Source organism: Podarcis gaigeae (genome assembly GCF_964106915.1).
Source record: "Podarcis gaigeae genome assembly, chromosome: 5".
Classification (NCBI taxonomy): domain Eukaryota; kingdom Metazoa; phylum Chordata; class Lepidosauria; order Squamata; family Lacertidae; genus Podarcis; species Podarcis gaigeae.
In genome coordinates this window covers 48,589,400-48,605,893 of record NC_139681.1, presented here as the reverse complement: position 1 = coordinate 48,605,893, position 16,494 = coordinate 48,589,400, and the positions used below count along the sequence as shown (strand labels likewise).

General features: G+C 44.9%; 1 protein-coding gene and 1 long non-coding RNA gene across 2 annotated transcripts; both read left to right on the top strand.

Annotated features, from left to right (window-relative positions):
- Nucleotides 1–8,769: 8,769 nt before the first annotated feature.
- NANOS1 (nanos C2HC-type zinc finger 1) lies at nucleotides 8,770–10,868 on the top strand. The gene has a single exon (XM_083741494.1). The coding sequence runs from the start codon at nucleotides 9,066–9,068 to the stop codon at nucleotides 9,939–9,941; it is 876 nt and encodes a 291-aa protein (XP_083597620.1). The 5' UTR covers nucleotides 8,770–9,065; the 3' UTR covers nucleotides 9,942–10,868.
- A 2,771-nt stretch (nucleotides 10,869–13,639) lies between these two features.
- Nucleotides 13,640–15,847, top strand: LOC310845844. The gene is made up of 2 exons (XR_014564998.1): nucleotides 13,640–13,710; nucleotides 13,972–15,847. It is a non-coding gene; the product is annotated as an uncharacterized lncRNA (long non-coding RNA).
- Nucleotides 15,848–16,494: the final 647 nt, after the last annotated feature.

Sequence of the window (16,494 nt, the reverse complement as noted above, 5' to 3'; positions counted from 1 at the left end):
CATGCCAGCAATGAAGTATATAAGCACCAGGTGTATGGGGTGGAAGAAAAGACAGGCATCCCCAAATTTGGCCCTCCAGATGTTTTGGGACTACAACTCCCATCATCCCTATCTAACAGGACCAGTGGTCAGGGATGATGGGAACTGTGGTCCCAAAACATCTGGAGGGCCGAGTCTGGGGGTGCCTGGTCTAGGAACATGTTCTCCACCTAAAGTTTTAGTGCTGGCTTTCCCCATCCAACCCCTTAATTTGTTACTCACGTTAGCATCCATTACCAGTGGTCTGGAACATTACCAGATCCTTGCGGTACTTGCTATATCCATTATGGGCACACACCTTTCTCGTATAAAAATAAAATATAGGGCTATCTACATTTCTAGGGGGGTTCCCCATAAAGGCAGAAAAATCTGCAGTGCCCATGGCATTCAACCCAGAGGCAGATCTTCCACATGTGAGGTAAACAATGCATAGCAATAGACCTTCTCCTTCTCAGTCCCTTTACTTAGCATGCATCCAGTGTTGGATTAGGTCCTGGGAGATCAGGGTTCGAATCATAGCTGTCAACGTTTTCCTTTTTTTAAGGGAAATTCCCTTATTCTGAATAGGATTCCGTGCAAGAAAAGGGGAAAGTTGACAGCTATGGTTCAAATCCCCACTCAGCCATGAAGCTTACTGGACCAGTCTTGATCTCTCAACCTAAGTTACCATCAAAGGGTTGTTGTGAGGGTAAGAAGGGTGAGAACCATGTACAGTGTTTTGATCTCTTTGGAGGGAAGGTGGCATCTCAATGTGTTTTCAAAAACACAGCAGCCTCAACTCAGAACAAATGGGCCTCTAGTGGGGAGTTCTTATGACATCTCTGTGTCAGATGCTCTAATCGGTTTTCTGGTAAAAAAAGACAATCCCTTTCCTGATTTGGGGACTGACATCCATATAGAATTTGTCATCTAGCTGCTCTTCTGCTATACTTGCAAAATAGATCCACACAAACTGCTCTTAAATAAAAGATGCCTTTGGATTTTCAATTTTTGAAAGGCTGCTTAGTTTTCATCTAAATAGAATATATGAATATCTATGACATTTTCACTTTACCCCCCAAGCTATCTGAGTTATAATATCCTCCAGGATTTTTTAAAAAGTGTTTTCATGACAAACATTAGCTCCTCGGCTGCAGTCATATTCATAGCAATGTAGCTCCATCCAATAAGATGAAATTCTATTACCCTTTCAAAACTTATGTTTGTGTCTTTCATTTCACAGCAAGTTGAATATACGATATAATGACACACTAGCTGCTTGTTGACAAAAATACATCATCTTTCTAGGATGTTTGTTGCTACCTAGATTTGCCAGAAAGCTTATTAAAAGTTAACTAAATTTCACATTAGGAGCTGGATGGCACAAAGCTTGCCAGCCTAGTCTTCCAGGTTGTTGGAAACAAAGATTGGGAAGTTTTGGAAAGAGCTAAACATTTTAAACAATGTTTTGAAATTCATGGGAAAAACCAAAGTCTAATTGCTGAACATCAGCCAAGAAGGAAGTGAAAGGTATGAGGTGATTGGTCGCACAATAATAAGCACCCCACTGGTGCCACAGGACCAGTGCAGAAGACTGATGGGGAACCTGAGTCCTTCCAGATGTTATTGAACTCCATCTCCCACCAGTCTCAGCCAATATCAGCAGCAGACACATCATACAATATGGAGGGGACAGTGGTTCCCCCCATCCCTGCTTTAGTGACTTGCCTCAGTGCAGGTTCAGCATAGATGCACTAAACGTTTCGTCCTATCCCTGCTGTCCGTGGTTTGTATTTGATGGCGTTGGCATGATGTGCACTCCATGGGAGCAGCCAAAAATTGCAGCATGCACCCCCCATCTTAAGCAAAGCAAGTAAGAGCAGGTAGGCCTTTCTGCGTGGAGTCTTTTGCCAAACACAACTGTTGTTGTAGTAAGACATCCTTGAGCCGGGAGAAAGACCCTGCCGGTAGCTAGGTCTGACCTCTCTGGTGTGTCCAACTCAACCATGTGTTGTTTGTCTCCATGATTTGCCTTCCATAATCAGAGGCACCATGCCTCTGAGTACCAGTTGCTAGGGAACAACCGTGGGATATGGCTACTGTGCTCATCTTCTGCCTCTAGGTTTCTCTGTATCTGATTGGCCACTGTGGGAGTAAGGGTGTTGAACCAGATAGGCCTATGGTCTGATCCAGCAGGGCTCTTCTCGTCTTACATGCATGCTCTTGGGTGTTTCATTCCCCACTATAGCTTATTAAATTGAAAAAGAGGCAGAGAAAATCAGTGGAATACTACCTTTCCCCATATACCTGCCCTGTCTGTACACTAGCACTCCCACATCTGTCAGTATGAATGAGCGATATATATTTCTAAAGCAAATATTTTATCATGGTTATGTCTTTATGCTGCTCCTCATACGTTGGCCAAAAGTCAGTGACAGATATCCCCTTTTAAAAATTATTTACTCTTGTGTCTAAGGTCATTCACTTCCCCAAACTGACTGTAAATCAATACCTGCACTGACTGTGCAAATGGGAAAAGACAGGGTGAGAATCGTGGCTTTGATACATCCAGGTTTACAAAGGAATGGCAATCAGTCAGTGTGGCTTTTGTTTACATTGGCAATTGTGAGTGATGATTGTCTCCAAACCTCAGAACGTTGAAAGAAGCAACACCTATGCAGCTCCATAAAAGAAGTTATCAATTTGGAGAAATAGTTTTCTATAGACATACATGCAATGCCACCTGTTATACCTAATGAGTGAAGGCAGGTTCCCACCCTCAGCAAGTGACCTCCAGCCCACCTCCTCAGAGGGAAACATAACTTAGGACCCTGAGAAGGAAGCATATGTTGGCAAAAATTTAAAAGTTTTGATTGGAGGAGACAATATCACAAATTATGGACTATACCTTGCTGGCAGAGAAGAGATGGAGAGGCACCTGGATGGGAAAGAGCTATGGTCCAGTGTCCCCTTTGTAGCTTTGAGCTGTTCTTATGTTGCCCTTCTAATTCTAATTTGATCATGTTGGTGGGCGTTGTTTGAAATCATGGCCTGACTTCTTTGAACAACTGGGTTTAGAAACCAGCTTGTTAACTGAGGCACTCCAGAAATGGAGGTTGGCTCTGAGACACATGTGAATGTGCACACATAAACACACCCATTTATCAAGGAGGATAAGTCTATCAATGGCTACTCACCATGACAGCCATGTTCTGCCTTCTCCATTGGCTATGTTCTACCTCTGCTGGGAATCCCTAGTGAGAAGAGCACAGTTGCACTTAGATCCTGTTGGTGGGCTTCCCATAGGCGTTCTGGACGGCCACTGAGAGTGAAGGGTGCTGGACTAAAATGGGCCCTTGACCAGACCAAGCAGGGCTCCTTTTACATTCTTGTGTTCTTAGCTTATACAGCAAACGTGGTTGTGGACTAGTTTTAGTGACTTCACTGCAAAACTCTGCTTAGTTTCAGCAGTCGTGATGACTTTAGTTTCATGTTATTCTCTCTCCTCTACATGGTTCTTTTTTTCCTTGACATTGTTTGATATTTCAGCTGATTAAAGCCCCATAATACACAGTAATCTGTATTTAATTACAAGGGCCACTTGTGTCATGCCTAGGAATCAAGGTTGTCCTAGCAACAGTGAAGGAAAGCTCACCTCTGAATGAGGAAACCGAGCCCAGCTTCCTCAGCAAGCTTAGCCAACCAGTTGACATGAAAAGCAATAAGTGTGTGTGTGTGTGTGTGTGTGTGTGTGTTTAGCAAGTGTTTCAAAAATGTGATAGAGTGTTTCAGAACTGTATTGGTCTTGCAGTATGTATTCTTGGCCGCTGCCATGTAACCTTAACTTATAACTATTGGTAAGAGCTGTCTGACAGCGAAACAGACTACCTCAGAATGTGGTAGACTTTCCTTCATTGGAGGTTTTTAAACTGAGGTTGGATGGCTGGATGTCAGAGATTCTTTAGCTGTGATTTCTGCATTGAAGGGAGCTGGACTAGATGACTTGAAGCCCATTCCGACTCTACAGTTGTATGATTCTATGATGCTATGATAACTGGTCATCTTATCTTGCATAATTGTACTTACATTGTGTTATTTTACTCTTTATTTTTTATTATACTTTGCATCGCTTGAATGATTTAACAGGGCAGTGATTAATAAGCATGATAAGTGTGTGTGTGTGTGTGTGTGTGTGTGTGTGTGTGTGTGTGTGTGTGTGTTAAAGTATATATTTGATAACCTTGTAGAAATACTTATTTACAGTTATAGACCATTTCCAGGAGTCTCTACTGCAAGACCAAGATTAGCTCCATCTAACATACCCACAGCAGTATTCTGTACTCCCTGGTTTATTAACGTAATTCCATTGATTTGGACCACCACTTTGGCAGCTTTCAGAGAAAGGGTTGGTCAACCAGGCAGAAACAATGTCACAACTTCACAAAGCTGTCCCAACCAGAGACTGGATGGTGGGAGGCATGGCACTGCAGCTGATTAAATGTCCCTTGGGGTTATTCTGTAATTTGTTTTTGCAGCGTTCACTGGATGACTAATTGGCATATTTGGGAGGAACCTTTCTGCTGCTCAGGCTGATGGCCCCCAAGAGATGAAGGACAGGGCAGAATTGCCTTCTCCTCTACTATACCTGACTGGCTGCTTGCATGAGGCTTCTGAAATGCCTGCTTGTGTCTTTCTTTACTGCACCTGCATTTTGCTTGTGAAGCATGGGATAGTGGGACTTTTGTAGGCTGACTAAAGAGGAAGTGGAACTACTGGGTAAATAGCCATGCCTATCAGAAGGGGCTAAGGGCTTTCTGGGACAACTCCTCACCCATACGTTCTTGCAGGATTCTAGCAAACCCTGTTTGACCCTGGGGCTAATACACAGCATACGTTAAGGTTACCAGATTTTTTTTTCAATGAATCCGGGGACACTTTTCAACTTCCTACTAAATAGATGGATTTTGTCAAGGGACTGATTTGTAAATCAGGGGACTGTCCTTGGGAAACGGGGACGTCTGGTAACCTTAGCATAGGTGCCATGCCACAAACCACCTTCACTTGTTATTCAATCCCTGGCATCTCCTCTTGGGTTGCAAAAGATCCTGACCTAAAATCCTGGAGAGATGCTCCCAGTCAGTACAGGCAATGCCAAGCTAGGTGGACCAATGATGCAACTTGGTATAAGGCACCTTGCTATGTTCCTAAAAGCCATGCTTGTGCCTTTCTTTACCAAGCTCTTAAACTTGCATTTATTCCCGCCTGGGACTGGAGGTTTGCAATTTCCATTTAAAACAGGAATATATAACTATGCTTCCCAGTTTGTTTATTCATAGCAATATCTTCCCAGTGGGAGCCTCTGTTTACATTTCCCCTTCCCCTGGCATTTGCTTCCAGTTTATGGATAGGGTGCATGTTTCATAAGCAACCTAACTGGGATGATTATGGGAAAAGCACAAACAGGACCTCTTGGTTCATCTGCCCCCTCAGTTTCACCGGCCTTAGTCCTCCTTATTGGAGGAGTCATCTTGAATATAGAACCATCTCATGCTCCTCATCTACTTCCTTTTAGGGTAAATTAAGATAGTCTGCATCCATTGAAGCTGGGCATGAGAGTTAAATACCATATTTTTTGCTCCATAAGACACACTTTTTTCTTCCTAAAAAGTAAGGGGAAATGTCTGTGCGTCTTATGGAGTGAATGCGTGGTCCCTGGAACCGAATTGCCCAGGGGCAAAAAGCAGATCATGCTTTCTTTTTTTTTAAAGAGGGAAGTGGGTGTTGAAACAAAGCTGCTGATTGTTTGCAGATCGGGGAGCGAGATAAGGGACACTAGAGATAAAGGAGGCTGCCTGGGAGGGGGGGAGGTAAAGACAGCAAACTTGCAAAGGGGGTAAACAGGAAGTCTAGAGCAATAAGGAGAGAAATTAGAAGAAAAGGAGGAGCAAAAAACTGATCCAGCTAAGGAAAAGACACTAGGGCAAACAAGAGGGAAGGGAGTGTTGAAAGGAAACAGCTGATCGGTGGGATTGGAAGAGAGATAAGGGATGCGAGAGGAGGCTGCCTGGGAGGAGGGAGGGAAAACCCCGTGGATCCTCAGGATTTTTACACTGAGTCACCCCAGATTCACCATCAGATCACATAGCATGTCCATGGCTACAGCCTGCACCAAAAGAATAATGCACCCACTGTTGTGTGGGGCCGCAGTGGTGCAAAAAACATGGTTACAAAGCACAGATCCACATGGATCCTCAGGATTTTTGCATTGGGTCACCCCAAATTCACCATCAGATCACATGTCTGTGGCCACAGCATGAACCACATAAATCATACATCCATTGTTTCGTTCAGAATATTTTTTTTTCTTGTTTTCCTCCTCTAAAAACTAGGTGCATCTTATGGTCAGGTGCGTCTTATGGAGCGAAAAATACGGTAAGTTGAGAAAGGTCATGGTGTATATATGTGAGAAAGAGCACATTGTGCAACTGAAAGTGAGCAGACTGATATGTATAGTGATTTGGGGTTAAGGCTTATTTGGAAATGGGGAACTGGTTGTTGGAAACATAGGAAGCTGCCTTATTCGGAGTCAGACCATTGAGCACCGTCTATACTGGCTGGCTCTAGGATTTTAGGCACCGTCCTCTCCCAGCCCAACCTGGAGATGCCATGGAGGGTTGAACCTGGATGTCCTATACACAGCAGATGCCTTACCGCTGAGCTATGTGACTGGCCCAGAGTTGGAATCCAGCAATATCTGGAGGGCCACAGGTTCCCCATATCTGCCTTAACTAAAGTAAGAGGAAACTTAAACATAACCCTACCTATCATTTGACTGTGGTGAGGGGAGCGAGGTGGCATCTCTATGTTCAAAAAAATGTAGTGGCATAATTGTCTGCAGTAAATAACTCCGCACATATTGTCATTATTATATACTCTGTAAGATGGAGAGAAACAATGCATTGGGAATATCTTTTGAGCTAATGTATTCCCTAATGGTCAGGGGTCCCTTTACCTTATTCCCTGTATGCCATTCCAGTTGTGGCCAGTGACTCCTGAAGCCACGCATTAGTGATATTGCACAGCACAGGTAATGGGCAATACCGCCAAAAATGCATGCAGGTGAATTTACACTTTATGTGTTGCCATGTTTCCCCCCCCCAACTGGATTCCTGTTTTGCCTGTGAAATACAGCTATTCCCTGGGAAAGCAGGGTCAGCCTCAACATAGAGGCAAACTATGCAACTGCCTGGGGTGTCTAAATTCCAGAGCTAGCCTACCCACAGTATGTAAATATCCAAGAGGGAGAGAGAGAGCGAAATGCTGCTTGCAAGAAGGATGTACAGAGATGCAGCTGAGTAGCTCATCAGCTGGGTAACATATCCTGTATTCCAGGGGATATGATCAAGAGCCTTCTGATTGTCTTCACCTGCTGCCTAGGGCATAAATGCAGTTATGTGGCACAGATGCTAAAAATGAAAGCGTGCTCTTGTTATGCTGCTTAGCATATGAGGAGGAAGACAGGAGAAAACATTTTAATTCACACTGGATGGGGGGAGGGAACAACCCTTGGGCAAACAGCTGACCATTCTGAGCACACCCAATCCCTGCAAGACATGCAGTTCTTCTGCTCAATCCACAGAAGGGGGCCCAACTGCTCACAGGGAGAATAGCAGCAACTTGTGCAGTACACGTAGAATACAGAGGGAAGAAACACCCCTGGTGTGGGGGTGCATCTTTAATACTGGACAATTGAACCATGAAGATGGAAAGCCCTCATTAGGGCCCATTTCTTTTCTTAATGAACAGAAGCAATGTGCCTTTAACAGGAGCATAACAGGCAGAAATGAACAGGTGATGCCTTTTTCCATCCCTGAATTTCTATGCTGGGAAGTTTCATTTGTTGATTCCTATCCATAACTGTGGAAATGACATGTCCTGCCATGAAAAAAGGAAAGTGACAATATTAGTCATTTTATTAATATGCCATTAGGGTGTCAACAGGTAACAAACTCCCATAGAGTGGTAGGTGTGAAAAATACCATATCTAAGAGGTTGGCACCCAGCTAAGTCATACTCAGAGAAGACTCACTGAAATCAACGGGCTTAATTTAGCCAATCCGATTTATTTCAGTGGGTCTAGCTGAAGCACAATCCAGAGATGGGAAGCTAGTTCGTGGTTATTCAACAGCAAGAGGTTGCCGTTCTGCATATGCTCATCTCATTACATCTTCCCTCAAAGCTGAGCTTTTTATATTGGGAGGAAGAGGGGGAAACGTCGTTCCAGGGCCAAGTCCTGTAGTACATAGAACCATAACAGCTAGTTCGAGCCCCTGCAATGCAGAAATCTCAACTAGATCATACATCTAGTATGGCCATCCTCTCTCTGCTTAAAAGCCTCCAAGGAAGAAGGAGAGTCCACCACCTCTCCTGGGCGTCTGTTCCACCACCGAACAGTTCTCACTGTCAGAAAGTTCTTCCTTATCTTTAGTTGGAATCTCTTGTAACTTGAAGTCGTTTGTTCGGGTCCTGCTCTCCAGAGCTGCAGAAAACAACCTTGCTCCACCCTCCACGCGACAGCCCTTCAGATATTTGAAGAGGACCATCCTATCTCCTCTCTACATTGCTGAACATCAGCAAGAGAGTCCGAGAGATCCCTGCTTTTGCTAGCCTGGCGACGTACCCGGACCTCTTATATGCTCCGGATCAAAAGCCTTGGGAAGCCTCGCCGGCGTCTACGCCCAGCTGCAAGAGATGAAAGGGTGCTCAGAGGAATCAGCCAATGACAGGAGGCGGGGCGGCGGGGCCGCTTTGGCGGCTGTCCAATTAGAGAGCAGCCCCGGGGCTGCGCCTCCTCCTCCTCCTCCTCCTCGGTCCGTCCCTCCCTCGCGAATGTATCTATTTCAGCCGCGCGAGCGCTAAAAGGCTCGCCGAGGAGGAGGAGGGAGGCGTTTGCCCGGCTGCTGTTTCGGCGAGCGGGCGGCTTCTTGGCGCCGCGAGTGCCGTCAGTCCCCTTGGAAGAGAGCAAGCGCGGAGCCGTCTCGGGTCCCATGGAGGCTTTCCACCCCGCCAAGCTGGACCACCACCACCACCACCCGCCCGTGGAGTTTTTGCCCGGGGGCGCCCGCTACGGCGCCAAGAGCCACGGCGCCTACGGGAACGCCTTCAACTCGTGGAACGACTACCTGGGTCTGGCCACGCTGGTCACCAAGGCCGTGAGCCAGCAGGAGAAGGGCTTCCGCGGGGGGGCCCCGTCGGTGGTGGTGGCGGCCACCGTGCAGCAGGTCGAGGAGGACGACGAAGAGGACGACGACGAAGAGGAGGAGGAGGAGGAGGAAGACGACGAGGAGGAAGGCGGCGGCGGCGGCGGCGCGCCTTATTTCGAGAGCGCCCTGGATTTGCGCGACTTCGACTTGTGCAGCCACCACCACCACCACCACCTGAGTCCCGGCGAGAGCCTGCTGGAGGAGCGCTTCGCCGACTTCAGCCCCTTCTCGGGCCGAGCCAGCCCGGCCTCTTCGGTCGTCTTCAGCTGCTCTTCCGACCCGCTGGAGAAGGATCGCTCGGCGGTGCACGCCTGGCCCGGCGGCGGCGGCCGCCTGGTGGTGGACGGCCGGCTGCACCCGGCGGCGGCGCCCAAGACGGGCTCGCGGCTGCTCAAGCCCGAGCTGCAAGTGTGCGTCTTCTGCCGGAATAACAAGGAAGCCGTGGCGCTCTACACCACGCACATCCTCAAGGGCCCCGACGGCCGGGTCTTGTGCCCGGTGCTGCGCAGATACACGTGCCCGCTGTGCGGGGCGAGCGGGGACAACGCGCACACCATCAAGTACTGCCCCTTGTCCAAAATGCATGGCGGCGGCGGCGGCAGCGCCCCCAAACAGCCGCTCAAAAGCGCCCGCCACATCCTGGGCAAGAAGCTCCGCTAAGGGGCGCTGCCCGCGCGGGTCCAAACATAAACAACCCATCTTCTTTTTTTCCTTGCGCGTGTGTGCCCTCTACAGGACAAAGACATTTCTTCGGATTTTTTTTTTTAAAATAATGTTCTTTAATCGAATGATGTCCCCCTTCTTAATATATTTAAACACGGAGACGGTAGAATGTACAGAGAAATGTTCTTGATCTATGTATCAGATAATCGAATAGGTTCTAGTTTGTATACTTAGTAGCCGGGGACGCCGGCCTATGAATTAACTCTTAAGAATTATAACATGCCGTTTAGAGGTACTGTATTTGTTTATTGTAAGAATATATCTAATTTTTAAATGGAATTAAGGATATCATTTATAAGTGTGCTCCCAACTGATGTAGCTATCTTTAATATTAATTCTTGGCTGGGAAGGGAGCACTCTTTTTTTTTAATTAAAAAAAAACACTCTTAACAGCTTCAGAGGAGCTAACCAGCATATGAACTATGGTGACATTAACCCCAGTGAAGGTTATTGGGGTTTTCTAGGTGTGCATTTAAACTGGTGGTCCCCACCTTGGTGAAGAAGTGGGGCTGAAATGGTACTGATGAATTCTTTGTATTGGACTGGCAAATTTGTTCCTATTGATGTCTTCACTGTTTTACAAGCAATACTTGGTTGTAGAAGTTGGAGCCAGGTGTTACAGGCTATGTATGTCTGAGAGATTTCTTGTGGTCTAGAACCACTTTGCGTTGAACTTTATCCCCCCTTGAGTCAAACTTCATATTTTCAGTGCATGTTCTTTGTTTGCCATTCCAAAATTGAATGCTTAATCCACTTCGCCCCCTTTTTTGTTTCTTTAAATGCCGTTTATTTCCCTGTAGCCCAGCTAGGGTGACTTGGTTGATCTTTATGAAGTGTGGAAGTAAAGGTGTCTGAGAGACTGGATTTCACAGCCTGTTCTTTCCTCTTGACTCTTCTCCCTTCCACCCACTAGGCTAACTTGAGCCTCCCAAATTCAAACCAATGATGCTGGGACACAACACTGAGCAGAAAGGGTAGATGATGTGCTTTAATTTTACCATAGAGCCCTATAAAAGCAAGCAACCATTCTAATCCACTTCAGCTGGCTTTCAGGTGAGGAGGCTTCCCCTTATTAAGGTCATTTAGCAAAAATAAGATAGTCAACAGCAACAGTCATGACACTTTCTACCCAAAACTAAAAAAAAAGATTGCAATTAATAAATTGGGAGATGAGAAAATGAAGGGTGGTTATTGTTCATGCATAAATACTAAACATTTAAAGACACGCTTCCTAGAAAGTTGCATAGACTTTCAAGCACATAAAGCAAGCTTGTAATAACCCAAACAAGACTGGGGGAAGAATTGTAATGGTAAGGAATTGTGTGACTCATGGTCTCTCACTTACCAGCCATCCCTGAAAGGTAAAATGATCCAAATATAATTTGGAGGGAGTAGGCCTGACTCTGGTTTCCCGATACTTGCAAATAAGAGCAAGCAAGTTTTTGTTTTAAAACTAATTAAAACTAATGTCTAAGACTTTCCTGTTAATATTACAAAGGGGTAAAAAAAAAAAACACCCTGCAGCTTTTAAGTATTTAGTTAATACTTGCAGGTCCTTCACGGGCCTCCTAGTGGGTCTGTTTCATATCATTTTAGTTCTCCCAGTGTTTACAATGTTGTACAGCATCATGTCTAAACAGCATGTGTATTTTATTTTAAGAAACCAATGTGCTGCTATTCAGATGAATATAGCAGTTCAATAAATCCTCAATAGGTTGCTACAAACCCGTCAAAGTTTAAAATTGGCAGGAAAACCAGCAAGACTATATTCCATTGCTGCCTAGCAGCAAAACAGGATGGTACCTTTAAACCACCTATCCAGTACTCTGCCAGCAGTGATGGAATGAGAGTGGAAGAATTGTCTGTATTCCTCTATTTCTGGGTTTCTTTCTTTTTAAATGCCTTTCATTATTATTCCAGAGAGATTTATTTAGACGCATGCAGAAACATGTCAGTTCCCCCTCCTGCTGGCTTGAGGGCATGAGAGCTTCTAATCTCCTCTGCTTCCTGGCACACCCCCTTCCTCATGCTTTTTACATCAGTTGGGCTGGAAGAGCCATCCCTGTTGGATATCCCAGTGTCAAATCTCCCTCTCCCAAATTGGCATTCAGTCTGCAAAGTGTGGGAGGGAGGAGTGGATGCAATCTGTACTATGATCCCTGAATCCCTCTCCCAGAGTGTCAGTCAGCAGCCTAAAACAGCAACATCTGAGGGACAGTATTTGTAGTGGAGCATAGCTACAAATCTCATTTGGAATGTCCAAAGACACTCTGAAAAGTTCTTAAAATTTCTGCAGGAAGTGGTCCCGTATATGGGTTGTTTTTCCTAACAAGGCCCTGGCTGCAACAGGTGGAGCTGAATCTAGGCACTGCATAAAATGGGATTGAAAGCAGAGCCTTGTTTGAAGATTTGGAGTGGCAGTGGAAACCCCACAAGATGATACAGTCCCAGAGATAATTAGGTCCTAAGCTGTTTGCCTTGGTTGAATGTGTCTGGAAGCCACGGTGTGCAGAACCTTCCAAAACACATTTTCTGACAAAATGGACAGCAACCTTGTTCTTGGTGTATAGATGAATGCCTTTGCGGGCTTAAAATTCTGTGCACACTCAAGCAGCATTCAAAGTATACTTGCATGTTTTCTTAAAAGTTCACAGAGTCTGATGAGGATTCTAAAATGTATTGTAGGCCTGCCTTTAAATTGAACAAGCCTAATATTTTCTGTTTTGCAGTGTGGCATGTTTTGTTTTGAAATGGAGAGGTAACAACTAAGCATGGATTTATTCCCTTGAATAGAAAATGCTGGGCTTCGTGTGTTGTTGTTGTTTAGTCGTTTAGTCGTGTCCGACTCTTCGTGACCCCATGGACCAGAGAACGCCAGGCACCTCTGTCCTCCACTGCCTCCCGCAGTTTGGTCAAACTCATGCTGGTAACCTCGAAAACACTATCCAACCATCTCGTCCTCTACCGTCCCCTTCTCCTTGTGCCCTCCATCTTTCCCAACATCAGGGTCTTCTCCAGGGAGTCTTCTCTTCTCATGAGGTGGCCAAAGTACTGGAGCCTCAGCTTCACAATCTGTCCTTCCAGTGAGCACTCAGGGTTGATTTCCTTCAGTATGGAGAGGTTTGATCTTCTTGCAGTCCATGGGACTCTCAAGAGTCTCCTCCAGCACCATAATTCAAAAGCATCAATTCTTCGGCGATCAGCCTTCTTTATGGTCCAGCTCTCACTTCCATACATCACTACTGGGAAAACCATAGCTTTAACTATACGAACCTTTGTTGGCAAGGTGATGTCTCTACTTCTCAAGATGCTGTCTAGGCCTGTCATTGCCCTTCTCCCAAGAAGCAGGCGTCTTTTAATTTCGTGGCTGCTGTCACCATCTGCAGTGATCATTGAGCCCAAGAAAGTAAAATCTCTCACTACCTCCATTTCTTCCCCTTCTATTTGCCAGGAGGTGATGGGACCAGTGGCCATGATCTTCGTTTTTTTGATGTTGAGCTTCAGACCATATTTTGCGCTCTCCTCTTTCACCCTCATTAAAAGGTTATTTAATTCCTCCTCACTTTCTGCCATCAAGGTTGTGTCATCTGCATATCTGAGGTTGTTGATATTTCTTCCGGCATTTCTTGGGCTTCGTGTACTTTTTGCAAAAGCAACCAAGATTAGAGGATGTTGAAAGCTCACAGTATGAGCTGAACTAAGTAACGTATTTTTTGCTCTATAAGACTCACTTTTTCCCTCCTAAAAAGTAAGGGGAAATGTGTGTGCGTCTTATGGAGCGAGTGCAGGCTGCGCAGCTATCACAGAAGCCAGAACAGCAAGAGGGATCGTTGCTTTCACTGCGCAGCGATCCCTCTTGCTGTTCTGGCTTCTGAGATTCAGAATAATTTTTTTCTTGTTTTCCTTCTCCAAAAACTAGGTGTGTCTTGTGGTCTGGTGCGTCTTATAGAGCGAAAAATACGGTAAGTTAAAGGGGCCCAGAGCACGTGTAGGGCAAATGCAAAAGGAGAGTGGGTTGCATCTGGTTGTGTCTCCTTTTGATAGAAGGCTCTTTGATCCTGTAAAAGTTACCAAAAGTCAAAGGAGGGCTGGCAGTTGCCAATTTTCCCTTAGTCCCCTGCCCCACCTACCACACAAAGGGTCTCACAGTGCTCTTGAGAAGATTGGGAGAGGGGGACTGCAGATGGGTGAATCTCTGGAAATTGCAAGGCTCTGCCCATTTCCACTAGCAGAAGTCACTGGTAGATCAGAATCCTATGTCAGCACCACTGCATCCAATGCAAATTCATTAACTTTCATTTTGTTAAGCTGCTTTCTTGCCTTTTCCCACTTCCCATATTATTTTACTCGATGTAAGGTTCCATTCACCTTTCAGATCTTAGGAAATGAGTTGCTGTTTTTAAAAGGACTTTCCTACTTTATGCAAATAAGAAATCCCAGAAGTGGTTTAAAAAATACACTTGTTGCAGGCATGTGGCTGAGAGTATTTGCACCTCTAAAATAATAGATGTATTAGCATGGGATTAGAACGTAAGGGAAAAGGTGCTTTTTTTAAAAAAAAGATGTAGCATGGTCCCAAGCTGCGCTTGCAGGAAAATAAGCCTCTTTAAATTCAAGAGGGCTAAGTCTCATGCAGCGATGCATAGATTTGCAGCTTTAGTAAAAGTGACATGGGGCTCTGGGCTTGCTGACCTGTGGAGGTCAAATACATTTACCAGCGTTGGGGAAGCTGTTGCCCTCGGATGTTGCTAGACTCCATTGGGTCCAGCCAGCAGAGCCAATGGTGGTGGAAGTTATAGTCAACAGCTGGAGGGCTGGTTTTCTAGCCATGCATTAAATAAACAAACCAGCTTACATTCTGGAGAACTGGCATATTAAGACTTACGTTTTGTGGGTCAAGAAGAAACCAAGAAGGAAGACAGGGACTGAAGGATGTGGCTAGTAGAACTTGCAAGCTGTGTTCTAGTTTGAAGAAATTCCTGATAATTGTATGCTGGGCAGGGGAAATGCCACCTAGAAATTTGCTTTAAGCAAACTTATTGCTGCTGCTTTTGAGTTGACTCTTAACTATCATTCTGACTCATATGCAAATACCTAAAATATCTATTGTCAGTAAGAGTTGAATGTGCAGTGTACCATCAGAATAATTTTATTCTGAAGAAAACAAAGTGGTTGCTACCAACACACCTAGTGGGAAGGTCCACAGGTCTTAAAAGGTTTTTTCCTATAGCTACTGTGCTCAGACTATGAGGTCAAGTGGCTATTGGATGGTTGTGTTACATTCAGCTGGTACTTCTGAGAACATGTTTCTCCCTCTTGCATTCCTTCTGGTTTCTGTGCCGCCTTTGGGGTTTTGTCACTTCGCATTGAAACGTTGGAACTGTGCATGAGATGGATATTTGACCAATCTTTAGGATAGGAGCAAAACACCAGAGTTCTCACTTGCAAGATTAAGATGCTTAAGGAACCATGCCGGTTGTACTACTACTGTGTTTATCTCAACAAAAGCTATTAATCAGCTACTAGACCCTTTCTGTGGTGAGTGTATTAAAAGGTTGTAGAGAGAAGTAACCAATATCTTGTAGGTTATGCACTTCATGGGCCAAATCCAACACTGCTGCTTTGCTAATGCAGTTAATTCTGTGTGCAATTGTCACTTCTTTTCCAGCCCCGTGTGCCCTCAAAACTAGCTCTGGACAGTTGGGGATGCTCCAGAGCAGATAGGGGAGAAGCACAGGAAAGAAGAAACTCAAGTCCCATTGCACCAGCAGAACTGTATACATGGAGTACTGGATAAAACCCTGAAACAATTTCAGTGTCTAAATAAATGACAGTATTAAGGACGTCTCAAGCTACCGTTTTCATTCCTAAGAATTTCACCTGTTCTCTCTCTGTGTGTGTAATTGTATGGTTTAAACTACATTAAATGTGCATCAGGTCTGTGTACCTTCAAACAAGGCAAAGCCAGTGGTTCAGGACAGATACACATGAGCAGATCAGGAAGTCCCCAACTTTTTTAGTAGCTTCATTGTCCTCGTTCCCTCCCCCCTCCAAAAAATAATTAAATGCATGACTTTTTTTCTCATTTCTTGGTAGCAAAACCAAGCTGAATTGGGGAAGGTGATACTTTATTTTGACAGACAGGTCTAGCATTTAATCAGTGAATTATTTTTGCAGTGCACTCCAGTCTATTTTTTGAGTGTGAGAGCAGCGCAGAACCAGCAAACTAGATATTGTTTGGCCTGCTTTTTTTCCAAGTGTTCTTTTTCCTAAAAATTAAAAACAAGCTTTTTTCTTCATGGAGAAGGGGGGGAGGAAGAAAAGTTTTTGTTTTTTGTTTTTATATTGCAATTTTATGTTGTGAACCACCCTTAGATTTAATAAAGTAAATATAGCAAAGGTAAGATCATCTCATGCAATAGCCCCTGGAATGATTTGCCTGAGCTTTGGGAGGTTTGTTTAGGAAGTTTCTTACCAAAGGTGAAAAGGA